Source organism: Clinocottus analis, unplaced genomic scaffold (genome assembly GCF_023055335.1).
Source record: "Clinocottus analis isolate CAN_PGR_092001 unplaced genomic scaffold, fCliAna1.0.p SCAF_3, whole genome shotgun sequence".
In the NCBI taxonomy this organism is placed as follows: domain Eukaryota; kingdom Metazoa; phylum Chordata; class Actinopteri; order Perciformes; family Cottidae; genus Clinocottus; species Clinocottus analis.
This window is the reverse complement of record NW_027176042.1, coordinates 8,799,224-8,825,421: the sequence shown is the minus strand read 5'-3', so window position 1 is coordinate 8,825,421 and position 26,198 is coordinate 8,799,224. Positions and strand designations below refer to the sequence as shown.

General features: G+C 42.4%; 1 protein-coding gene across 1 annotated transcript in view; it reads left to right on the top strand.

The window, feature by feature from the left end:
- LOC137796933 (caM kinase-like vesicle-associated protein) overlaps positions 1-25,441 on the top strand; it is a 34,743-nt gene extending 9,302 nt beyond the window's left edge. The window contains exons 2-11 of the mRNA XM_068595197.1: positions 15,336-15,443; positions 15,668-15,799; positions 17,523-17,597; positions 18,183-18,321; positions 19,408-19,528; positions 19,642-19,717; positions 19,862-19,998; positions 20,184-20,262; positions 21,320-21,407; positions 21,575-25,441. Of these exons, the coding sequence (XP_068451298.1) occupies positions 15,349-15,443; positions 15,668-15,799; positions 17,523-17,597; positions 18,183-18,321; positions 19,408-19,528; positions 19,642-19,717; positions 19,862-19,998; positions 20,184-20,262; positions 21,320-21,407; positions 21,575-21,967 (1,335 nt within the window). The 5' untranslated portion in view covers positions 15,336-15,348 and the 3' untranslated portion in view covers positions 21,968-25,441. The remainder of the gene's footprint in view (positions 1-15,335; positions 15,444-15,667; positions 15,800-17,522; positions 17,598-18,182; positions 18,322-19,407; positions 19,529-19,641; positions 19,718-19,861; positions 19,999-20,183; positions 20,263-21,319; positions 21,408-21,574) is intronic.
- Positions 25,442-26,198: the final 757 nt, after the last annotated feature.

Genomic DNA, 26,198 nt, shown 5'->3' with positions numbered 1-26,198 from the left:
CCGGGCTCTTGTCTTGCGTCGACACACATGTGAAACTGGCCAGGCCGCCGCAGTGTTCCTCTCCAGCTGGTTCCCTGCACAGAGCGAGAACTACAGGTGCTCCGCTCCCATGCGATTTGCGGAGCAGCTAGAAACTCATGGCAAGATGCCTTCCCTTCGCTGAGGCTCCGAAGGCACGCAGCAGCGACACAAACCTAATTCTCATGAACATTCTGTCGTGAGAGATTACGCATCCCTCATCCTGCTGGTTCTTCTTCTCCCCCATGAGAGAATGGCTTGTAAATATGTAGAGGCTGTGGAGAGTCTCACAGAGCTGACTTACATTAAGCTTCTGTCGGTGGAAACTAGAGTGCGGTGACCTCTATATTTTTTCTGACAAAAATCTTTATGAGATCAGTGTTTATTAACACCCCCGCCGCCGCCGCCGCCGCCGTCCTTCTCGCATGTGACACCACCAGTGGATTAACCTGCTCTCACCGCACGCGCCCTGAAATCATCGGGGTATGACAGTGTTTTAGAGTCCTCTGCAAACATCCTGCAGCCTTCTTATCTGCGGCGCGTCTGTCAAGTCGCGTCTGATCTAATTAATGACTTGGCCGCAAATTACTGATGCCTCGTGTGCATGTGCGCTACTCAAGGCCCATTGGCCATATTAGGGTGACAATTGTTGAGCTGGAACAGCTAACTGTTGTTTTACATCAGTTAAAGTCATACACGGTTATTTTGCTTGTGTAGCAAAGAACATTATTCTGGAAATACTCAATGATGGCAACCCCGCCCCCCCCGCGGCTCGCTCGCAAACAGAGTAACCCACAATTTGAAACAGCGACGCTCATAGGGGAGAGTGTGTGTATAAAAATAAAGAAATCACTGTGGACATTTTACTTTGCTTCTGCTCTGGTATTTTGTTTTTGTGTTGCCCGTCTGTTCTCATGAACGTGATATCTCTGGAACGCCTGGAGGGAGTCTTCAAATCCGGCACAAACGTCCACTCGGACTTAAGAATGAATATATTCTATTTTGGTGGTTAAAAAGGTCATGATGACCTCACAAAACACAGTTTTTTCGCCATAACTTAAGAATCAATAGGCTATTTGTGATCGATTGCATACACATACAAGACGATAACACGATGATGTGATGACATTATGGACAGACATGGATGTTAACTTAAGGGTTATTATACCGGGGCACACTGGAACCCAAAAGCACGACTCAGGACAGTTTGGTTCCCACAAGTCTAGACGGGGTCACCACAGGGAGATCAGTCATAAGCCAAACAAATCCAAAACAGCAGGCAGCAAATCCATAGTCGAGAACAGGAAAGACATTATTACATTTTTCCAACACACGTCAAGGTTAGGAGTGGTCAAGGTTATTTTCCATTCCTTTATCCAAGACGCTTATCCTATTTAGTGTCGAGATCCTACCTGACACTCCGACCCATGCCAGGAGACAGGTCACCAGTTCATGGCAGAGCAATCTGCAACCCACAGGCAATTTTAGAGTCTGAATGTCTTTGGCCTGTGGGAGGAAGCCGGAGAACCTGGAGGAAATCCACATTGCCACATGGGAGACTGTGCAAACTCCAAACAGGACCACCCGATCTAGGGGATCAGTTCCCGGCCCCTTGCTGTGAGGTGACAGCCCCGAGGTTATTTTAAATGTATTATTATTTGTTTTTTAACTTTAGTTTTTAGACGGTTGGGCATCTCTGTTGTTAATATATCTTTCCTGGCTTTTAAAGATACTGTGCTTGTGTGCTTCTAAACCTGTTTTCAGTTTACTTTTGGCTTCGTTACACACTGTTAACAATGCAGAGCGAGCTACTGACGCTCATACAGACCATTGTTGTTTTGAACGCCCACTCATTTTCTTTAGCTAATTAATCTCGCCTTACTCCAAATATCATTGACTAGTACTGGCTCTTCATTCATTCATTCTTGCCGACAACAGTGGCCACACTTTTCCATATATTATGTAGTATATTGGAGAAATGTGTACTATTAGGTTTTGTAGTGTGAATCCACACCAACCCAACCAGGAAAAATAAATGACTCGCTTCATCGAATTGTGGGGGCTGCGCAGCATTTCTACCAAAACTAATGTCCTGGAAAGATTTTTCAACAAAAAAATGAAAACTCTCTCTGCAACATTTGAGAAGCGATAGAATGATTTATATATCGATCGACAATGCTCACAACTCCCCCGACACACAATGTATTGGCGATTGGTGTAACAAAGAATCAGAACTTGACACACTATCCTTTTAAAATGCCGAGAGAATTCGTAGATATGTTTTTTTTCTTTTTTTTTTAATCGTTTTTTCATCGAAGTGGTAAGTTAAAGTAAAACAATATCTTAAGATTGTCATCATTAACTGTGCTGTCACGCACGCACGCACGCACACACACACACACACACACACACACACACACACACACACACACACACAAACCCCAGCAGAAGGTGTTGAGACAAGCATTACATTAACTAACACAAACTGATATAATATCATTGTTCCATTTTCTAGGCTTCTCTCCAAAGCAGCAAGCGTTAGAGAGAAATCTTCTCTTTGATTTCACACCAAGCCTGTAGACAACAAAGCCCCGCAGCAGTCCAGCCCATCGGCGTCTCACCCCTCCAAGAACCTCATAACACACTTCTAACAGACGATGGCATTGTGCCGCGTATGGCCGGAAAAGCCTCTCTGTGCTGCTGAGTTTTACTTGCTCTCTCGGAATAAAAGAGAATTGAAATGAACATGCGAATGGCATTCATGATTGAATGTGGAGCCAACAAAGTCTAAAACTGGTAAACGTGTGAGCAACGAGGAGGCCTGTGTGTGTGTCGGACTTGGATCTCTGCCTCCGAACTGGTTTTCGTCCGTTACACTGGCGTTGTGCTGATGCGATGTTGCTCTCCAGCTGGAAGAAGCAGCGGTGGAGTGAGCCAGGTCAATGTGATACACATGAGGTTGCCCTGCCTTTGCGCAACAATGTTAAAACCTTCCACTGCAGTGTTCCTGTTTCTGCTGACTCACTGGTTTAGCTGAATATCATAATCTCCTCCACCAGAGCTCGAGTTATGGTCGTCAGTGACGGGACTGAGAACAGCAGATCTGCATTTAAACATTTGCTTACTTGGATGTTGCAATTTCTACAATTACACATGTTTGGTTTCACTTACTTTGTCTTATACATATTATTAATAAGTCTTCAGCAGCATTTGATCTTTTTCTGCATTGCATGTTTTGAAGTGTTTTGCTGAAAAGTGCAGCCTTTGCACTGCCCTGCTCCCTGTAGATTGAGGCTATTTCATTAGCGAAAAGACATCACATAGAATGAATCTGAGCCATGCAGATACCCACATCTTCATCACACATGCGTTGCCTTTGAGCAGTGCATACATCACAGCGCATTCGGTTTCAGTTGTGCCGGTCTTCAGACAAAAACCCTCCAGATCTGCCTTGTTTTAAACATCAGGCTCTGGGATGCCGCTGCCGCAGCCTCAGCACCCCCTCTGTCAAAGGCATTTTCATGCTCTCAAGCTTCCTATTTTGAGTTTAGTGAAACAGTGATATAAGAAGCCTCCTCTCCCTGGTGGAGAACGGAGCTGTTCAAACTGAATGAGAAGAGAGAATAAAAGATGGAGCCAGCACGCAATGATACGCCGAGCTACGGCAGAAACTAATGAGAGCATTAGACACAATCTATTTACTTTACACAGGAGAGAGAAAATACAACACAGGATGGTGCTGAGAAGAATGTGTTGTCATATAAGAGTTAAGAAAAATGTGGTCTATTTTTGTGCCTGCAGAAAAATCCCTGGAAATACCGAAAGAGACAAAAACATGTGTTTTAGTCCAAACTGAAATACATCGAAACTATTTGATTTTGAGTCTGAATTTCCACGTATCCACTGAAACGTCTGGACCTCGACCTCGTGTGTGAGCACCAAACTCTGAACAAACATTCAAGGTTCCCAGAGGACGAATCCCATGAAGATGAATGCTCCTTTAGTGTCGCCATTAGCTTGATTTTTTTTTTGTATTCTCGTGAAAATGTCTCATCAGCTGTATGATGGCTTGTCATAAAATACAGGAAGACGTTCATGTTGCCCAGGGGATGAATTTTAATGACTCTGGTTATTTCCTGTCTTTTCCTCTCGTCTTGCATGTGCAGCAGGGACAGAGTAATACCACCATCTGGAAATCTAGCTGGCTTAATAACCTAAAAGATGTTTCTGAACTACCCCCCAACACACACACACACACACACACACTATCACACTATTAAGCTAGGATCCAGGATCATTAAAATGTTGGAGACTTTATTGTACAGTGAGTCAAATGCTATGTCTAACAAGACAATTAAGTGGTACCAGATGTGATACAGAAATGCGCTGCTTCGTGCCTGTTGAATGATGCGGCGTTGAACTAGTCTAATGCAGGCTAAGCTCGGCCACACGCTCATCCCACAACAGGGAGGCTTTTAAATGTTATTAATTTACAGTCTCCTCCTGTCAGTTTCATTAATGGGCATTTTCTTGTATTTACCGCTCATCATTTCTGCCGCTCTTGCTTTGCTACTCATTTTCCCAGTCAGCACTCCAAGGGGACTTTCAATTAGCGGAAGCTCGCCATTCAGACCTAGACCGCTTTAGTCATCCCTGCCACTAGATGATGATATTTCATGTGAATGCCGATTTTAATGCGTTGCAATTAAAGTTTCTGTCCATGGAAGCGGGACGGAGGAACTGAGAGCTTATAAGACTCACAGCGTCGTCGGCTTCTGTGTTGTACAGGAGACGCTGAGCCGCCCGGTATCCTCATGTACACAAGAGACCTTTTAAATCAAGAGGTCCTAGTATTATAGATAGTATTATAGATAGTATCATAGCTTCTATTAAATTAATCTAATGGTCTATGTTTTTGTTTGTAGAAAATGAAACAATTACAAAAATTGGTGCTATGTTTATGCGGCGCTTTCATCTTCCAGAATGTAAAACTATTGATTGCATTCACTTTTACAATAAATATCATCGATACAGAGAAAATACAGATGAAGGACAGCATCCCTTCCCATAATTCCCTTCCACAATGGAAACCATACAGAAGCCTACTAAAACAAACAACAACACGAGAGAAATAAGATATTTACACTAGAAAGAGAACGACTGTCCTGCCGTGTATTTAAGTTGAAACTTTATTTACGGACACTTAAGTTCGTTAAGTTAGACACTTAAGTTCAGAGATGTACTTTTGGAGATCGAAAAAGCTCAACTTAAGCTCATTCATTCAATGGACTTTGTTTTTTGGATATGCCGAGACTCTGACAAACAACAGCTGGAAAGGACCAACAGCACCGGCTGTCACTAGTGCTACTTGACCACCGAGACCGAGCCTGTTGTTAGCTAATGTCCGCTCTCGAAAACAAGATGGATGAGCTGAGATCTAGGACCACAACTCAGCATTTTGACTGAAACCTGGCCTTCAGACAGCATTCCTGACTCTACCGTCCAGCTTGCAACACTCTGTCTACCGTGGGGACCGCACAGAGGCCTCGGAAAAGACGAGAGGCGGCGGCATCTGTGTCTACGTGAACAACAGGTGGCGCTTGGACGTACAGGGGGTTGAAAGACACTGCTCGGCTTGTGTTGAACTGTTGGTGGTGAAATGTAGACCCTTTTACTTGCCAAGGGAGTTCAGTGCAGTGTTTTCACTGGAAGTTTACATCCCGCCACGAGCCGTCTCCACAACAGCATTGGAGCTGCTGCATGTTGCATCAGTAAACAAGAGACTGGACACCCGGACGCTGTGTTTGCTGTAGCTGGAAATTTCAACCATCGCAACCTCAAGAGTGTCCTCCCAAAATACCATCAACATGTGAACTTTCCAACAAGGGACGATAACACCTTGGACCGTGTTTACAGCAACATGAAAAGAGCCTACCGGGCTGTGCCGGCCACACTCCGGACAGTCCGACACATTTCAGCTCACTGAACTGTCAACGGCTGCTGTGACTTAATGTCATGACCATACTCGGACATTGTAGCAATGTTGTAGCAATGCATAGTGTATAAAGATACAATAAGCAATACTAGTATCATATTTTATCTATTTTATCATAGCAATACTGTTACATATTTTGTATGTTGTGCCTTATTTTACATTTTTTTATCTTAAGTTTATTCTCATTCGGTTTTGACTGAGCAAAATAAGCTTTTCATTGCCTAGAATAACTGTCTGTTATCTGTGCATGTGACGGTGAAAACATCTTAAACATTTTGAATCTTTAGTATGTGCTACTCTGAGAATCTTCCACAATTCCTTATTGTTTCTTAGCATAATAATGGAGTCAGTGCAGAGTAAATTATCTGGGTCTTACTTCGTGGACCAAACCCTCTGCGTGTGTGTGTATTTGTGCGTGTCGAGGTTGTGTTCACGAGGCTTCAAGCACAGCTTCCGTGTCTTCGGTTGGTTAGACTCCTCGTCGTCGTCCATTCGTCGAGCCGTATCCGTAATCAAGGGCACTCAAAAGCGCAGCGCTCGCCACCTCCACGTCATGGCGACACGCTCCTGCACGGGACTCTAACATGACATGAGGGTGCAGGAGCACCGGAGGCGTTTCTTTACTTAAAATTAGAAATGGGGTCTGTATCCGTGTACACTGTATAGGAAAGGACACAAATGTTCTTAGTACAGTACAATGTACGGATTCACACTGTAATGCCCACATATGAGTGTGCACTCATGCATGCACTCACACACACACACACACACACACACACACACACACACACACACACACACACACATACATTCTGCCTCAGGATGGATTGTCTGCAGCTGTTTTATCAAAACAAGCTGGCATTCGTTCTTGCATGCTCTATAGGGGAGGCACTTACCTGAAGAGCAACACACTATACAGGCTGTCCAGGTCACTCTGAAGCTCCCCTCAGGCCTCCATATTGGAGGTCAACGGTGGCCATGCAGTCGTGGGTGGATTGCATACAATTTGGCGCCTCAGCAGGATGCCATTGTCAGAGTGATTATTATTATTTGTTTGTCCCGCTTCTGTTGGGTAACTGAATACCTGAGTATTTAATTAATACCATTGCTTGTTAGCTATTTGCTCAATCTACTAGAACTGCTGCCATCAACGTGTCAATGTCTTGTTGGAAAACACAATTACTTTCAGGAGATTGTAGATGCAATTATGATTCCTACCATCAGCTGCTTGGTTAAATGAGCCTGATTACCGGTAAATTGGACTGTAAGGTCATTACCCGGCCATTAAAAACAGTCTCATGTTGTGTTGCTACATGGGAAATACAAACAGAAGAGAGGTGGATGATTTGGAGTTGTGTAAAGGAGCATTTTATAAAACAGGGCAGAGCGACAAAAGTAAAGTAATGAAATTATAACTCAATTAATAATTGATTTACAGTAACTTTGCTCAACGTTGGTAATAATGCGGTAAAATTGCTGCACATTTATCAAACATGGACGTTTATTGGGCTTTTCATTTCTTTTTTTTTGTTCGTTCATTTATAGATTGACTTATGGCTTAACAATTTTAAACACATTTATTAATGAGCACACGTCACGAGCAAAATTATTGGTGCCTTATACTAAAAGTCTCCATACAGATACATTTTGAACGCATGGGAAAGGAAGTCCTCTCTCTCCCCACAGGCAAGCCAAGCCCACGATTATCATTCAGGCACTCGGAGCAGCGTCAGCTTCTCCGCAAGCGTGAATCAGTTTAATAATTGATGTGACAAAACCTCAGCATCTCATATTCACAGTGTCTTCATGACTTGCAGCTTAAATAAACTAAATGGGGGGAAACATTTGTGCTGGCTTAGCCATGTCTCTGTGGGTCTTTGTTATAAACAAAGGAGATAGTGGAATGTTGGTGCTTACAGGGCTAAAGACAGACACAGTCATAGCTACACATATAGTAAATGGACTGCACTCATATAGTCACGCAAATTGGGGAAAGCGCGTCCGGGAATCGAACTGCCCACGAAGAGAGGTGGCTTCACCACTGATCCACAGCGGCCCACACCTCAAAGTCACATCTTGTAGTCAGCGGTTAGTCAGCTGTCGTTAGGCCGAAAGACACAAAGAGGAACAGCTGTAACTTTGACTCGTAATCCTCGTAAAGCGCAGGGTGGAGCTTGTAGTGATGTCGGTGCGAGTCATTTGCCAGCATAGAGGGGCTGTGTGAGAGAGAGTGAAAAAGAGAGAAAGAGAGAGATGGCACACAAAGACATAAGGAAATGGGAAGAAGAGTGATGGTCTTTTTCATGCTTGCTTGCCGCCCCTGAAGAAGCCGCTGCAGTATTTTTTCATTCATTGAAGAAGGCAGCAATATGAGTCCAAATGGGTGTAGAAAGCAGTGGTAGGCCGTCAGGGCCTGCTAAGCCTTCTCTGCTGGCCTAAACAGAATCACAAAGTTAAAGCTATTTTATAATTAAATTGCCGAGCAGCTGATCAACTGAATGCGCAGATCGAAAATCCATTTGCCCGCCTCTCGTAGAAAGTGATGTGCTTTCTAAAGGCGACTGAATGACTATGGTCCCTAGCCTTGACATCCTAGAAAATTAAAAAAAAATATATATATATACATATATATTACATACCTACATTTATATATATATATATATATATATATATATATATATATATATATATATATATATATATATATATATATATATATATATATATATGCATAAAATAGATCCAGTACTCAAAGAGGAGATCTGGCAAACAAATGAGAAATATATATATATATATATATATATATATATATATATATGTATATATATATATATATATATATATATATATATATATATATATATATATATATATATATGCATAAAATAGATCCAGTACCATATATGCATAAAATAGATCCAGTACTCAAAGAGGAGATCTGGCAAACAAATGAGAAATTGTATGTCTGTGATGGACTGGCGACTTGTCCAGGGTGTACCCTGCCTTCGCCCCTTGACAGCTGGGATCGGCTCCAGCGCCCCGCGACCCTGATGAGGATAAGCGGTTCAGATAATGGATGGATGGATTATTGAGGTTCGCACGTACCAACAAGCAGTTCAGAACACTCAACCGTGGCGACTGTGGCTCAGTGGTTAGCATGCCTGTGTTTCAATCAGAGGATCGGTGGTTCAAACCCTGGCTCTGCTAGTCCATGTTGGTGTGAACTTGAGCAAGACATTTAACCCCTACTTGCTCCCCGGTGCTGTGTCTACGGTGAATGGAGATGAAATGTAAGTTGCTTTGGACGAAAGCGTCATCTAAATGTAATGTAAAAACTGTCAGGAGTTTTTTTTCTCTACTGCTTCCGCTCCCAGCGCTTTGTTAAACTAGTGCCCCGGGACACGGCAATTCCTCGATACAAGAAGGGCACAAAACTGCAGGCCCAATGAGACGCACTGTGGAAAAAAGAAGACTGCCAGCCATGAATAATTAATTTAATTGTGTGTGCGCCAATTTTTAAAAAGCTTTGCTGCCGTTCATATTCCACAAGCTGCTGATTGATGCAACTTTCCATCCCCATCGTCGCAGACCTCTCAGCCCCTCTGCTGGCCCTGCAAAAGGTTGAAACTGCAAAGGCCTGATATGTTGCAAAGAAACTTTAATTAGGCCGGTAAGACACCCCCCAGACGGTCTATGCAAAAATTTTATGCCCACATTTCCAAGGAGCTATTTCCCCTTAAAGTCAAATGTAAAAAGACACAGTCCTTGTAAGTTGCAGTAATGAGGCAGTGTGGTGATGATGCAGAATGTGTTTTTTTACCTTCCCCACTGAGCTTCTCAGAACTGCTGCCATGAATACATTGAATTAATGCAGCATGTATGCCGTATACTGTAAAATGATATACATATATAGTGCTTTGATTTGGTCGTCTTCGGTGCCCTTTTTCTGGGAATTTCTAGAAAATATTTGGCCAGGCTCATGTGCCGACAGATTCGGATTTATTGCATAACCTCCATATTTCACCTTGAGTGTACCATTCACGGAGTAAATCTCAGCCGGCACTAATGGGTTCTGTTGGCCCTTCGGTTGAGCCATCCATAAGAGTTCAGTCGGAGTCGGACGACTTGGTCGCTAATGAGATTTTACTGTTTGGCTAGCAATAACAATCATTAGCTGTTGTTGTACCCTCGGAGCATTAACTGGTACACAATATTATTACTCATTCTACACATAAATATGAATTAGATGTTCTAGTGAGCTGAGGTTTACTGCTGGGCAGCCTCTGTGTAATTTAAATGACTGCTTGACACTTGCATACCCGTCACAATTGGCACCTTTTTTGATCTTTAACACCCTCACCTTCAAAATGGCAAGTTCATACCAGTACCTTTTTTTAAAAACGTTTTTACCACGTCTGCTATGTCACATGAAATCAAGTCACGTCAGAGATTTGTGTCTCAATCGCTGTTGACATTGCACCTTTGACATTGCAGCTCAGTCTGACCTCTCAGGTTGGGGCGAGGTGATGTTCACCTCTCAGTCCAAGCATGACATGTATTTAACTTCTTTGGAAAAAAAAACATTGCCCTTGTCTTTATTTTGAACATGGTTTCCTTACAGCCTTTCAGTTAAGGGCCTTCAAGTCAAGTCTATCTTCCTCCAGTCCTGATGTCTACTTCCACTTTAATAAGCACCGTTTCCCTGCAACTTTTCTTTCACAGAAAAGAGATGGAGGGGGAACGGGAGCTTTCTCACACATTGATGTTGCTTAAGACTTACAGGATTGTCTCTATGCCCATCTGTGTTGACCTTATCTCCTCCTTTTCGCTGATGGCAGAGTGCCATCGCAGTGTCTCCGTGCAATCCCAGGAGATCAGCAGGGATGGACGATGTTTATTGCCTCGTAGCTGGAGAGTCTGTCCTTATGGCTCCAACCAATCCTCTGGAACAGAGGGAAAGACAGAGAGGGAGAGTGATGGTATTTTAGATAGTTGAGCCGAACAACTTGAAAACAAAATGACATGTTTGTTCAGAATGTTTGGGAGTGGATCAGCACGGGAGCTGAGGGAAAATGCTCCCTTCGACATTTCACATAAAACAGCCACCTGAACCAAAACACGTGACGTTAGGATTCATAAAAACAAAACAATTTGCACTACTCATTGTCATCTGATTCATTGTTGTAATTGTAATTACGTCGTAATGCTCAGAGTTTTGTGGGCACACAAGATCAATACCAATGCTTTCACTTCTAGCAAGTCTGCAAACAACGTCTCTTAAACATGCCATTCACATGCAGCTTTTTCACAGGAATGTGTGGCCGGAAACATAATGCAGCTCAGATCGTGTTAGATTTAAACATAATGAGAAAACGTCCATGCGGGGGCCACATGTTGATCAATGACGTTAAACTAAACTATGTGATTGATTATACTTCATTAACTTTTTCACAATTTTTCCAAAAACCTTTCAACCAACCGTAACCAGGTGATTTAGGAGCACAAACCCAACCGTCCAATGGCTGTTATCCTTAGTCTCAACATCAAAGTTATTTCTTGTATATGCCCACTAATCAACCCTGATTTCTATGACTAAACTTGTTGCAATGAAAAATGATTATAAAACATGTTGCCACTGAAGTTATATGTTTCCTCCAAACGATATATAGCAAAGCATGCATATCTGTTTCCAGTTGATGCTACTTCAGCACGGGGACCATGTTGGGAAAGCTGAACATCCATCAAAAAGATATACAGTTGATATGGCATATTTGATTTGAGAGGGGCTGAAAGAAGGCATTTTCCTGAGGCGTACCATACGTCAGCAGTAGGTAAAATAATCCCCTTTACCGCTGCATTAAAAAACCCTCCACATAGTGCACATGAGCGCTGCATTCAGCCTAATCCTCAAGAGTGTCTCATCGATTTTACCAGGCCCGAGAAAAATAAACCCTCATTTGCTCGCCTGGCTGGGTCAAGCGCTGCGCTCGCCTAATAAGCCTGAGATCTTTATCGCCATCCATCTTCCGACCTGTAAAAGTTCACTGCAGCTGCAGTAAATCAGTGGCGATAGAGCCGGGTGGCCCGAGCTGACCCGGGCCGGCAATTTGCGTTGCGGGCTGGCACGCAACGCATCACCAGCCACCGATGGGTGCTCTGCAGGGGGCAGACAACAGTCAGAATATGGGGCGATAATGCTCCAGTGTGGCTGATGGTGGTCTGTCCAAATGGGCCAATCATGCTGCCTCTGTTATGTGATATTGCCAGCGTCCTGCTCCTTCCACTTGAAGCTTTACAAATTCTCCATCCATCACAGAAAGTCTCGCTTTCTTTTCTAAAGGTGTGCGGCTGACAGAGATGCTTTGTGGATTCTCTGCGCGCTAATCTGGCTTTTGGATGTCTGTGAATGTTCGTGTCTCCATGGTCTGCGTTGCTTTTCACAGGTTCATGATGAACCTGTAAAATAAGCTTTCAAAAAAAATTAAATAAAAAGCTTTTCCAAAACCACAAAGGCTCTTTTTATCATCTGGATTTTTTCATCAGATTTATTAGATTTCATCACCATCAGAATGGCTCTTTCACTCTCTTTTTCTCCAGCCTATTTTCCCTCTCCACAATGCAACAACTCTCTTGTGGACTGTTATAGCCACTTGCAGAATATGAATGATTTCTATAATACTGTTTTTTTTTGTCTTCTTTTTTGCTTCTGCCAGACTTACTAAGAATTACTTCCATTTAAGCCACTGGCACTGCAGAACTTTCCTTTCATAACGTTGCTGAGCCAGAGCATTTACCACAGAGAGACATGTACTATATATTGAGGTGTCAAAGAGAGACATTTACAAGGACTACACAACACAGACTTGGATGAAAAAAGCAAGTTCACAGAGAGCACAGCTTTCTCCCGGTAATTTGAGACATCTCCGCGCTGAGCCTCGTTCGTTTAGATTGGATTACAAGTCTGTTCAGGGAGCTACAGTGAACGGATTGCCCTTCTTGCACATCTTGCTATACGTCTTATGCTGGCTGCTCACATTTACATGTGGGCATCCATCACCCCGGCTGTTGCCGCAGATGGATGTTGTGTGCATAGGAAATAAATATATTTTTTTTACCCTTTTATTCCCCCGCAGACATTTTTGCTGCACAATCAGTTTTTTTCAGCGCAGCCCTGCGTTACCATCATCAGCTTCACAAACAGAATATTTACAGCAGTCCAGAACTAGTCCGTCACGCTGCAGTGTCGGGACCCGACGCAGAGCTGCTGGCCTCGTGCCTTGGTTGTTGTTGTTGAGAGAGAGAACAACTGCTTTGCCTCCAGATTTCCAAAATCTGCCGGGGATTAGAACCCAGAGAAATCACACGACTTGTTTGTTGTCCCATTTGCCTTTTTCTATCTTAATTACAAGCTATTGCCTTTTCAAACCACTGTATAAAGCCAACCACACAGTGCTGCAGTGAAGAGTTAGCGTCGCGCTGGTTTCCTGAGTCAGTTTTATGTCCTCATTGGATTTACAAGAGGTTTTTGCATCAATGTGCCTTCATTTGTTCGGTATTTAAGGCGTAGAATTAGCCCAAAACACACAATCGCCGTTCATCTATGAGAGGTTTCTCATTGCATTTCCAGAAAATGTATTAATGATGCTCCGTATATCATTACTGTAATATACAGTAACACAATATCTCTGTATTTGTAATCCTTAATGATGGCCATGTGTGATTAGTTCTACAGTGTGTGTCGAACTAATCACACATGGCCATGTGTTTGAGATCTGACTTAAATCTCTTTTTGGATTGAAGTAAATCATGAATATAAAATAAACCCTACTGGAAATGCATTTCTTTCTAGAATCCCATAGATAATGAATGTATTATCCCTTTTTTGTGGTTCTCGCATCTGTGTTTCGGGATGTTTGTTTGCATTTGAAGCTAAAGTTATTCTTATTTGCATTCTGGCACAGAATAGATGAGAGGATCGATCAAGTATACCAGTCATATCAGCCCAGAGACTGGAAACAGGGCCAAACATCTGGCCCTGTTTCCAGGGAAGACAACAATATGCATACTAGTACCTCTAAAGCTCACTTATTAGCATTACATCAGTTTTTTTCTTAAAAATAGGCACAGTTACCAACAAGTATAAACAGCCATTTGCTCCATGGTTGTGCAGGCCTACTGGTCTTGTGTTTTGTTGGCTGAGAGCGGTCACAACCTGGAGTCACCTCTGGTATTTTTGAACCGTATCGCTGTTCAAGCTACCTACCTAGTGCGTAGCTTGGTAATTAACAATAAAAAGATCCATTGAAGGGAGGGCTATTTCAAATAATGTGAATCGGCTGATATATATATCATCATTGCTCCATCACAAACACATGGAATGTGTATTTTTCCCCATCGAGCCACAGCATATATATAGACAAGATGCACACACACAGACTGCCTTGACCATGAATGTTTTATGTCACACTTGTTTTGGTGTCGCTCCTCCTGACTCGACAGGGCTGAGACAGGAATACAAAAAAAGAATCCCTCCTCTTCCCTCGAAACACCAAAATAACGACTCCGGCTATGCTGACAACAAAACCTTTAATTCCCACTAACAAAAAAACGAAACAAACAAACCTGCAGTTAAGTTGCCTCAGGCTGGTCTCAAATTCCACGCCACACTATTTAAGAGAAGCACAAAGACGGCTGCACCGCAATTTGGTGTTCAATGTGTGCTTTGAGCCCCCTCAGAGTCCTGGGGTGCCACGCCTGTAATTGCTGGCTCCCATTCTTGATTGGAGATGCTTCACTTGTTGCGTCGCCGCGCTCTCGGATCATATTAGCCGCTGGTCCTTCAGCTCCCTGACCCTAAAGGTTTGAAACTTTTCACCCTCCCCTCCCCCCCCCCAAAAAAAGCACCATCAGACCTCGTCTCCTGCTTCCCTGCAAACAAAAACCATTCCCCTCGTTCTTGAAGTACTTATATAAGTATGGGTATTAGAATTAAGCTCAGCCTTCGCAGCTCTGCCCTTAATTAATTCAGGATCATGAAAGGCTCCGTTACAGTCAGTGAAACAATCCAGTGCATTGACATTGCCTCTGGTGGCTCTTTAGCTCTCACTTTTGAAAGGCTTTCTCAGCATTACTGGAGTATACATATTTCATTCTGCCAAGTCATCATCCGGTATTATATCATGGCACCGTGTGAGGCCAAATTGGGGAGAAATGATCAGCCAGGTGAGGGCGTCGGGGGGTAAGTCCTGATGATTTGATTGGAAGTGGTATTTATTTCATTTTCTCAATCCACTGTCTCGCTTTTCTGTTTGTCCCCCCACAGGTCAGGAGCGGCCATGCCGTTTGGCTGTTTAACAATCGGGGAAAAGAAGGATTATAACAATCCTTCGGATGTCACAGATAAATATGACCTGGGTCAGATCGTTAAATCGTGAGTATCTCAACAACTAGATGCATTATCGCTAATCGATAATGCATCGATAATGCATCATGAGATATATATATATATATATATATATATATATATATATATATATATATATATATATATATATGTATATATATATATATATGTATATATATATATATATATATGAGTGTGTATACACCTGTAAATGTACCTCAACTGCCATAAAACAACTTGCTTCTTCTCAGGGAGGAGTTCTGTGAGATATTCAGGGCCAAGGACAAAACCACAATGAAAATGTATACGTGTAAAAAGTTCCTGAAAAAGGATGGACGGAAAGTCCGCAAGGCTGCGAAAAATGAGATCCTCATCTTAAAGATGTAAGTTAATCATTGTGGTTAATGTACTCTGCAGTCTTGATAGTGCATGATCAGTTATGCGATAAGACTGTCTTTTTAAATTAGTTCCCCCTGTCTCATCTTCCTAAATATTAATTTCACAGGAATGAATTTCCCAAAAGAAAAACAAAAGAGAAAACAAATGTTGGTGCTTGCGCTAAGAGAAGTAAAGCACATCTCCTTTTTGCTGAATGATGACACGATGCCACTGTTTCTAAGAACCTTGTTTATCTCAACTTCTCTGTCATAATCTAACTTTCAGGTAACACCCACATTAGCATAACCTGGGCTTTATTAAACAGTTTCTCGCCGACAGCAGGCGAAGCGGTGGAGCAAGATTAATACGAAAATGTGACTTCTTTATGAGAAGCCTCTTCGAAACATGAACTCTTCTATTGTTCTGAAAATTACCCTTCAGACGCCTCAATAACAGCAATCCTGATTTTTATGGTCTAATCAGCAGTGAGGGGTTTGAGTGAATGATCAAATATGATGGCAATGTCAAAGGATGGCAATACTTGCTGGCAAAACATCAAATGCGGATTTTAATTCAAAATGCTTGGATATAGGCATTAGAAAAGAAAAGAGAAATACTGAAGTATGAATCTTCATATTTTTTCATTGTTATTACTTACAATGAAGCACACAATCCTACACACTGTCAGTCATCTGTACTGACAATGTTATTCTTCCCCCCATTGTTTTGTTGCACTGCCATTTATTAAAGCATTAATATACAGCCCCCCCTCCACTCTGAAATGTGTTCACTTAGATGTATGTGCAGAGTTTCACATGTTCACCTTCACATTCATCTGCTGAAGGGTAACATTTCCCTGAGCTCTGTTTAAATATACATTTAATTCATAAATATTCATATCTTCTGGCGATGGATTGAATGTAATATCAACGATTTGTAATGAGCTAATTGAACTGCGTTTTTTTTTTTTACAAAAAAAACTTGAAACACAAGCAGATGATTTCTGTAGGGTCTTTAAAAGTGTGCACGTTTTCTATATTGGTAACACTCATTAACAGACCTACGTATGAGGAAAGACAAAAGGGTGTTAGCCTCACATTTGAGGCTAACACATCATTATCCGCTCATCATTATGTAATTTAAACAGGTTGTAGAGAAACATGCAGCTACTGTGTGTCCAAAATCTCTCTCCATTTGCTACCTGCTGGACGTCATGCCCTCACTGACATTATATTATTTATATCATAGTGTTATATGCAACACCTGTCAGTCAAAATCCAACCGTTCTGTTCACTGAATAATCTATTGAGTTATGTGTCATACACAACTGAGGAAGTGATTTCAGACTCAGCTTTTGGAGCTTCCTCCACAATCAGTATAATTTAAAAAAGAAATGGTAAAAACTATCTTTACATTTTTGCCTTTCTGGGGGATTCACGTGCAGGAACAATGGACCTTTTATGGGCCAAATTCACTTATGTTTCCTGAGCTGTCAGCTGTTCTCCCTCTCTCTGTCTCTGTGACGACTGAGCCGTGTTACTCACGAACGCTAAAACAGGTCTTTAGGATGTAGACTTCATCTCCTGTGACTCCTAACATCTCTCTCTCTCTCTCTCTCTCTCTCTCTCTCTCTCTCTCTCTCTCTCTCTCTCTCTCTCTCTCTGTCTCTCTCTCTCTCTGTCTTCATGTCTCTCTCTCTATCTTGTGCTTGGTGACACATCTCCTCAGGGTGAAGCATCCCAATATTCTCCAGCTGGTGGACGTCTTTGAGACCAAAAAAGAGTACTTCCTCTTCCTTGAACTGTGAGTTCAGATGTCTGACGAGCCAGGGGAAAAGGCTCTCTGCTTGTCTTCTCGGTAGCCGGGGCCTGCCGAACTGTATATGCGTTGATTAAACACTTGTGGGGAATGAGCTGTTGTAGCCCGAGGCCCTGTAGATATGAGAACAGCTCTGAACTCCACTCATTTGGTATTCAGATACGATTGCTCGCAAGCTGCTCCATTCTCATCAGCATGTGTTTTGGGGGAATTTTCTGCATTTCTATGGATGTACGAAATACGCCATACTCTTCGTCCTTCGGGGACATTTGATTAGTGGGAATTCTGGTTGGAAAAATAAATATACATATACGGGGAAGTGATTAAAACTATTTCCCTTTAATAGGTGAAGCGTGTTGTGCAATCTTGTCGAAAATTGTAATTCACATTTTGCTTTATATATATATAGATGGTCAAATTACCATGAGAGAGACAATGGAGGATGACAGGAGGGTTTCCAGTCAGATTCAAACTGATTAAATTACAGTTAAGGTAGCGCTGAGAGAAAATAACATGTGTAACTTTTCACAACAGACATGTGACGCATTACGGGCCTTCCTTTTCCCACAGTGCTACAGGCAGAGAGGTATTTGACTGGATCTTGGACCAAGGCTACTACTCAGAGCGAGACACCAGCAACGTGGTGCGCCAGGTGTTGGAGGCCGTCGCCTACCTCCACTCCCTGCATATTGTTCACAGAAACCTCAAGGTACAGTGGTGCCGTCACTGTGGAGGCGTCTCACCGCTAACCCCGGCAGGAAAGCTGTTACCAAAGGACAAGTCCTCGAGATCGAATAGTTTGTGTGCGGAAAAATGTAGAGATCAAAAGTACAGTTGAGGCCTCTCTAGTGTCACGCATTGAGCGTGACTGTCGCGCATTTCGGTCTTAAGTCACGCCCTCCTGCCACACATCGTATTTCTCACGCTAGAAAAATACAAATCCAGGCTATTTAATGTGCCGCAGCGCGCAGACACGACCTGGTCGCGCGCTGCCATCACCACTCATCAGCCAATCAAAAAAAAGAAATGGGTCATTACCAGGATCATGTTTATGGCGCAATATGAAGATTCAAGAGGCAACTATGTTCCCAGATCATCAGCAATTATTTATGAATGTAAAACAGCGAAATGTTACTGAGCCAAAAGTAATTGCATGAATAAAAGAAACACAACATAAAAGAACTGCCCACATTTTAAATTCCACTCTCATTGCAGCCTATGTATGGCACTGCGGTGGAAATGTAAGCAGCAGATGTTTGTGCAGATCATTGTGATGATGAATGTCATCGCACGCTAATATTATAAAAAAGGATATCCATATGATTTCAAACGTGTTCAACGTAAATACTAAAATTCAAGACTATGAATGAGTAATAGAGGAAAAAGGTGGTGGCAGTATGATTACTATTCACGGCAAAACCCGGATTATCTTCTCCACCTCGCTTCCTCTCATATCTGATTGTATGGGACTGTCAGCTCAAATGAAAATCAATGCATGTCTTATGCGGAAAAACGTCAAACTTGGTGGAAGCATTAAGCTTGAGTCCAATGATAATAAAACCCCAAATTAAACTAAATGTCTCTCTTTTGATTTCCTTTTTTTTTTATCTGCATTGGCTAATTAAACTTGTAGATGCTTTCAGTCTCCTCATTATATTTCTGTAAAAAAATAATTCTCACAACTGAAAGTCAACCCCCTAGACATTGACGAGAAGATTGGCCGTGAAAATGAAAGACCTCAATCATAATAGCATCTTGATGTTTTCATTATAATATGCTATCTTTTCTTTTTTAGTTGGAGAACTTGGTTTACTACAACCGCCTGAAGCACTCTAAAATAGTCATCAGCGACTTCCATCTTGCCAAGCTGGAGAACGGACTAATCAAAGACCCTTGTGGCACACCAGAGTACCTGGGTGAGGATGTAAATTGACAAAGTAGCAAATAAAACGTTGTGTAGACTGTGAAATGGCCGCTGTGGCGGTCAAAGTCACAGAGCGTTTAATAGAGTTTTTTTGTACTCGTGCAGCTCCAGAGGTGGTCGGCAGACAGCGATATGGCAGACCTGTGGACTGCTGGGCAACAGGTGTCATCATGTACATACTGTAAGTCCTGACATGAAACCTCCAGGAGCTCTAGGCCTCATTTAAAGACGTGGTTGATATTGATCAAGCTTTCGCACCGTGAGACATTACAGAATATGCTTCTTTTAAATAAGGTATATCGGTGTTTATTTTCTTCCACCTCAGGCTGTCAGGCAACCCTCCTTTCTACGATGAAACGGACGACGATGACTATGAAAACCACGACAAGAACCTGTTCCGAAAGATCCTGGCAGGCGATTATGAGTTTGACTCTCCATACTGGGATGAAATCTCAGATTCAGGTACTTTCAGGATAAAGTTAACACTGTAAAGGAACACGGTGACGGACTTGCCGGGTAAACATGTCAAATTCTCCTTTTGTGATCGTAGACTGGCGAAAACGCGTGCCAATTTGAATGTCCATCAATAGAACAAACTTTCTTTTTGTTGAGGTGCTTCTGCGTGATTTTTTTTTTGTCTCTGACAGCTAAGAGTTTGGTTTCTCGCCTGATGGAGGTGGATCAAGACCTGAGACTGACAGCCCAGGAGGCTATAAACCATGAGTGGTAGGCGGCAGAGCTTTGATATACTGTGCAGACCATTTAATCCAGAGCAGTGTGATCAGACTGTGTTTGTGTGATGGGATTACAAAAGAGCAGGCTTTCTTACTCGTTTTCCCTTGAAATTGCTTTGAGAAGAAAAAGACCTTTACAAAGACTAATCGCTGTTCTTAATAAGTGTTCAGCATTTATTTTTGACCTGTAACTTTCCACAACTTATCATATATTTATACTTCATTCAACAATAAGCCAAAGCCGCTTGCCTCATAAGCAGTGTGGCTCCCGAGAGGAAAATGTATATATATATATATATATATATATATATATATATATATATATATATATATGGCTGGGCAGTTTACTTGATGAATGTTTATCTAATGATCACTCGATTTTAGCTCAGTTTTTGGTCTCTACCAACTCAGGAAATACCTGGCTCTTTAGCTGGGCATTTAGTGCACAGTGCGTTTATGGAGCTTTTAAGCGGGAAACAGAGGTCAACGCTGCTGAAACTGCCTATAAAGCTCCACAAAGCTGAGGAACCGTGAAGCTCCCATCTGAAACATGGCAAACATTATTGGTAAAAAAATCAGAACATTCAGATCTTTTAATTGTGAGCATGTTATCAGGCTGATGTTTGCTCATGTACAGCCTCACGCAGCTTTTCAAGTGGCACGAGTGTAGCCACAATAAGTCATCCAAGTGTAGACAATCCTTCCTTTGGCAAAAGGAAAACCCTTTTCTTATAAAGGGACACCTCATTTTTCACAATGTCTGGAGAACACATCTATTAATCTTTTTTTTTTGTTCAATCTCAGATCTATCTGATAAAGGTACTTCCAGTTGAGTATACATTTAGAACACAAGTCGAAAAACTAGGAGAAAAGTGCTCAAGCTGAACACCTAATCAAAAATAATCCTTAAAGGCTAAACAGTTCCCGCACACGTCTGCCAGTCCATAAAATGAACAACAAATTGAGTAATACCGTGTGCAGCAGCCCGAAGCATCCAAAGATAGCAACGCTCCATTGTGAAGTTGTGTTTTTCCTACTTTCTACTACAGGATCTCCGGCGGTGCAGCTTCAGATAAGAACATCAAGGAAAATGTGTGCGCACAGATAGAGAAGAACTTCGCTCGAGCTAAATGGAAGGTAAGCCCTTTGGTTCTCTCTCCCAGGGATGTCTCCTTCACACCGTTCAACAGAAGGTTGTGAAGAAGAAGCGGTGCAGTATTGTATAACAGTTAAGAGCATGGAGAGTTGTGTTCTCGGGTCACGGCACCTGTCTGAGTTCAATTTGTCGTCCCTCCTCCTTACAGAAAGCTGTGCGGGTCACCACCATCATGAAGAGACTGAGAGCACCGGAGCAGAGCGACTCTCGGGCAACCACCCCTGTGGCCGGGGCCCCGGCGGACGCCGCAGCTCCACCGGCCGCAACCGACCCCACCAACCCATCTGACCCCTCTGCGCCCTCGTCCGCCGCGGCGGCCGAGGGCGCCCCTGCTCCCGCTCCCGTCACAGAGCTCCCTGCTGCTGTAGTGGAGATAAGCCAGCCAGCACCGGAGGCTGAGGCGGCGGTGGCCGCCTCCCCCGCGGAGCCACAGCAACCGAGCCCGGCGCCGCAGGAGGCCGAGCCCACGACAACGCGGTGCAATGGGGAGGCTTCGGCCACACTCAATGCGGCCACTGAGGCTGGGGACGAGCAGGGTTAGAGCCCCTCCCCTCATCTCCCAACCCCCCCAAACTCCTCCCTTTGTGACCTCTGCTCTTCCCGCCAACTCCCGCACACTGTACATTAGCTGCTAGCATGGTGACACTGACTCTGCTTCTCTCTCACTCGCAGCATTAGTATCATCTCATGGAGGCTGTGTGCTACCTTTTCCCGAGGGCCACGTCGCGTTGGCTTACATTTTACCCTTTGGTGTGTCTTTTTTCACTGAACCTCCGGTGTTTTTTGTCAGATTATGTAAATCTCGTCTGCCTCCGCACACTTAAATTTTAGAGGCGAACTGATTTGCTGTCGAGCTGTGTTTTACTGTTTCATTCTTCTTTCTTATTCTTCTCTTAGTGATAAGAGAATATAGGAGTCACGGAGAGCCATAATTGTGCTGAAAACGGCTTTGAATCCTTTTTAACGAGCCAACTTGGGGAACTTCTCTCTGTCAGTCTTGCAATTAGAGCATTTGTTCTTAGAATCAGTAGAAAAGTATTGCTTCTGAAATGTTTTGACCTCGTACCGTGATACTCAGTAAGTGCTGGTCCTCACACATGGAGAAGATCACATATTCCTGTCACAGGGGCGATATTGTTATCTTTCTGAATTGTTATTGTTTACGCCAACCAGTCATTGTACGTTAACAATGACTGCGATTGGTGACTGGGAGTTATTATGCCCAGTACTGCATTTTGAACTCGGCAGCTTGACACTTCAGCACACGCACACACAAACACTATGTTCCTTTGCTAACTTCCTGCTCAGGAAAGAACCTCATAGCTGTACGTGTAAAGATCCTGTACATAGAGACCTTTGTAGAAGTAGCCAAAACAGCATGCATTCTCACTTTTTGCTGTTCATTTTACATTTACGACCACTCGGTGGATAAAGATGCGCTACCGCCAAACTCTCATCTTATCGCAGGCCGCCGAACCTTCGCCTCTCGCCACAAGCCATGCCGAGGCCAATGTTCTTTTCAAAAGCAGACTTTACATTACGCTATCTATTGTGACTGTTCATTTAGCACCCCTGCTGTCAATGTAAATTATACACGGAAGAAAAATATAAAACAGGCTTCATTACACAAGAGCTCTATGCATCCAAATTAATTTGTAGCTTTTCTTTTCTAGAAACTTCATGCCCTCTTTATTCATCACGTCACAAAGAAAGTGTTCTTTTTTGTTGTTGCTAGATCTCAGTTTACTTGTACTTGCTTTGGTTTAATTGTGTTAGAATATTGACTTAAAATGCCACATATGTCTTAATATTTGGTTGTAACTGTAAATCAAAATGTGCATAACGGACCACATGTGGCTTTCAAAAGAAGACGTGCACCATTTTGACTTTTTGGGGACTCGGGTCATCTTTACCATCTCAGCTTTTCTGACCTGTATTGTACTTAAAGAACTATATGAATCATTTGTTTGACATTTCTGAACACATTGTTTATTTATTTATATTTGTATTGCCATTTCTCTTTTTTCTCTTTCTTTTTGTTGTTGGTTTCTTTGTTGGTGTTTCTTTCAGTCACGTATGTACTCGGTAGAATTTTCTCCTTATACTTGAAAAACAGTAATAACAATCTTTCCTTTTTTGTCCTCCCCTTGGTCCTCTCAAGCATTAACAATGAGCTACAGAAGAAGTTCTCTGTAATCACTAGAAGAAATTGAGCAATATACGAATGGCTGCAGAAACTGTGATTCCTGGTGTCGTTTCGATAAAGTCCATGTACCTGTAAGTAGAAGTCTGTAGTCCTTGCGAGCTGTCCAATCCAGCAGGGACATTTAAAGGGATAGTTCACCCCAAAATCCCAAATACATATGTTGCCTCTTTTCTTGAGGGCTATTTATCAATCCAGATTGTTTTGGTATGAGTTGCCTAGTTTGTAGAGATGTCTGCCTTCTCTTCACTGAATTGTTGCTATATGGCACTCTTCTAGTAATGCTCAGAGCTCCGGAAAATACAATTGAACTCAACAGCAATGTCTCTTGAAATGGTGACTTAAGATCATCTATAGAACTTTGTGCTCATCAATTGTGAGCCGATTAAATAGCACTAATGAGGAAGAGAAAACAATATGCATTTGGGATTTTGGGGCGAAGTCCTTTAAACTAACACATGGTGGCTCTCATGTAAGTGTGATAACTCGTCAAATACCGACGCTTGGTCAGTGCCGCTTGGGGTCTGATGACAGTGCAACGAGGCACCCTTTAGTGTCTGTATGGGCCCATCAAGCTTTCATCTCCAATGTAAAGCCATCCGCATCATTGTTACGACAGTCAGAGGAACTGATGAAGTATAAATAGCAACAAAACGTTGGTTAGGGAGAAGGTCAGGATGGACAATTGTGTCCAACAGACAGACCTTTCATACAGGAGACTGTCCGGTCATGTTTGACCTTGCTTTTCTCCCGTAATTTACATATTTAACTATATAACTGGCGTAATAAATGTACTTATTTTAACCCAAAACCATGATATTTTTGTTGCCGAAACGTAACCATTTTAAAACTAGAAACTAAGTGATTTTGAAAAGATACTGTACATATGTAACAAATGGAAACTGGAGGTTTTCTGTGAACGCGGATGTTTATTTTGAAAAGAAACTATGCACGAAATGACTGACATGACGAGCCTGACGCTTCCACAACCGAGGCGAGAGGGAAACCTAGAGTGTCATAGTTTGAAGCTCACGGGGCTAAATCACCAGGCGTGGATATTTGACGAGTCGGGAGTGAGAATGTGTTGGATTTCCTGCGCTAACAAACACTGGTTTTCACTCCTTGGTCACATAAAGACAGTAGCCCCATTGGCAATATGATTATTGGATGACATAATCAAAGTATATTATGTCATGGCTCGTGCACGGCCACTTTGTCTGATTCCACCCAATCTGTTGTCAACTGTCAGCACCTGTGACTTTATATGAAAATGTGCATTTTACATTAAAACATTAGGGGCTCTGGAAAAAACTGTTCACATTTATAATCAGTACAAGTCTTTATACATGTTAACCTTTATACATGTTACCTTTAAATCATAAATGTATCTAATTTTAATTTGTGCTTGGATAGATTGGTAGACAGGCCAATAATTCCGAATATAACACAATATAATTTCTTACATTGTTGAATATATATATATACATTTGTACATTTAGATTATAAGTAGAGGCTTGAACTGAAGAATATCAGAGATTTTTATGTGAATAGATTATTTCATGTAGTCTGTTTTCTTTGTTTAGATGGCAAATAAATACTTTTTGAACACTGTTACACAGTTTAAAGCAATGCTTCCCCTCCTCCCTCTCCCGATACATTCCTCACTGTATTTAGTATTCCACATCCGTTCATTTCGCCATGCACTTACGGGTGTATTTGTAGATGTGATGTTTGCCAGGACCAGTGGTCACCTGTAGGTCCTGTCTTGCATTTGTGAGCTCTGTACTGTACTCCTTGACTGAGTTGATTACTTTGATGGTAAAAAATAAAATAAAATTCTATTTCATCTGTTTATTCATCGGCAATCCTCGTAATTTGTGTGCACAGCGTCTTTCAAAGAGAATGGCTCTATCAGATCTGCAGGATCGTCTAGAGAAAATGTGGCAAGCAGCCTGCATCATTCCCCCGAACCCGGGGAACAGCATCTGTGTTACATACTCTCAATTAAACGCGAGTTCACACCCCATCAGGGCGGCGGAGCAGCCATCCTGGTGGGGTGTGAACTCGGGTTCAGGGAGAGAAAAAAAAAAACCCAGCAGTGCTGTTTGGTGACACTTTCCAAGATACTTGAATTGTATCTTGTTGGAATAATTATGCTGAGAGCTCACTTCCTAGGCCCTCAGGGGGTTTCAATAGGCTTCCTCATGGGAGATTTTTTCTTTTTCATGCCCATTGTACAAAGATATGCAGCCATCCATGCACTCATCGGGGCTCAGGGGGATCCTATCTCTGCCTCCGTGTCGTTGGATGACTTCATTAAGAATGGTTGGCTGGGAGAAGTGTCGGTGCTTTCTGTTTCGCTCAACCAGCCATCCAGAGATGAAAGGCTACTGATCGGAGTGTGTCCTCGACGGAAGGAAAAGACAGTTTTGCAAAATATAACATCCTCGCGACAAAAAAACTAACTTACATACTCAGTAAACTAAAATAGTAGCTACAATATTAGCTGAGTTATGTTGCAAAAATTCCTGAGTAACAGCAAGTAACAATGAATACCTACACACCTCAT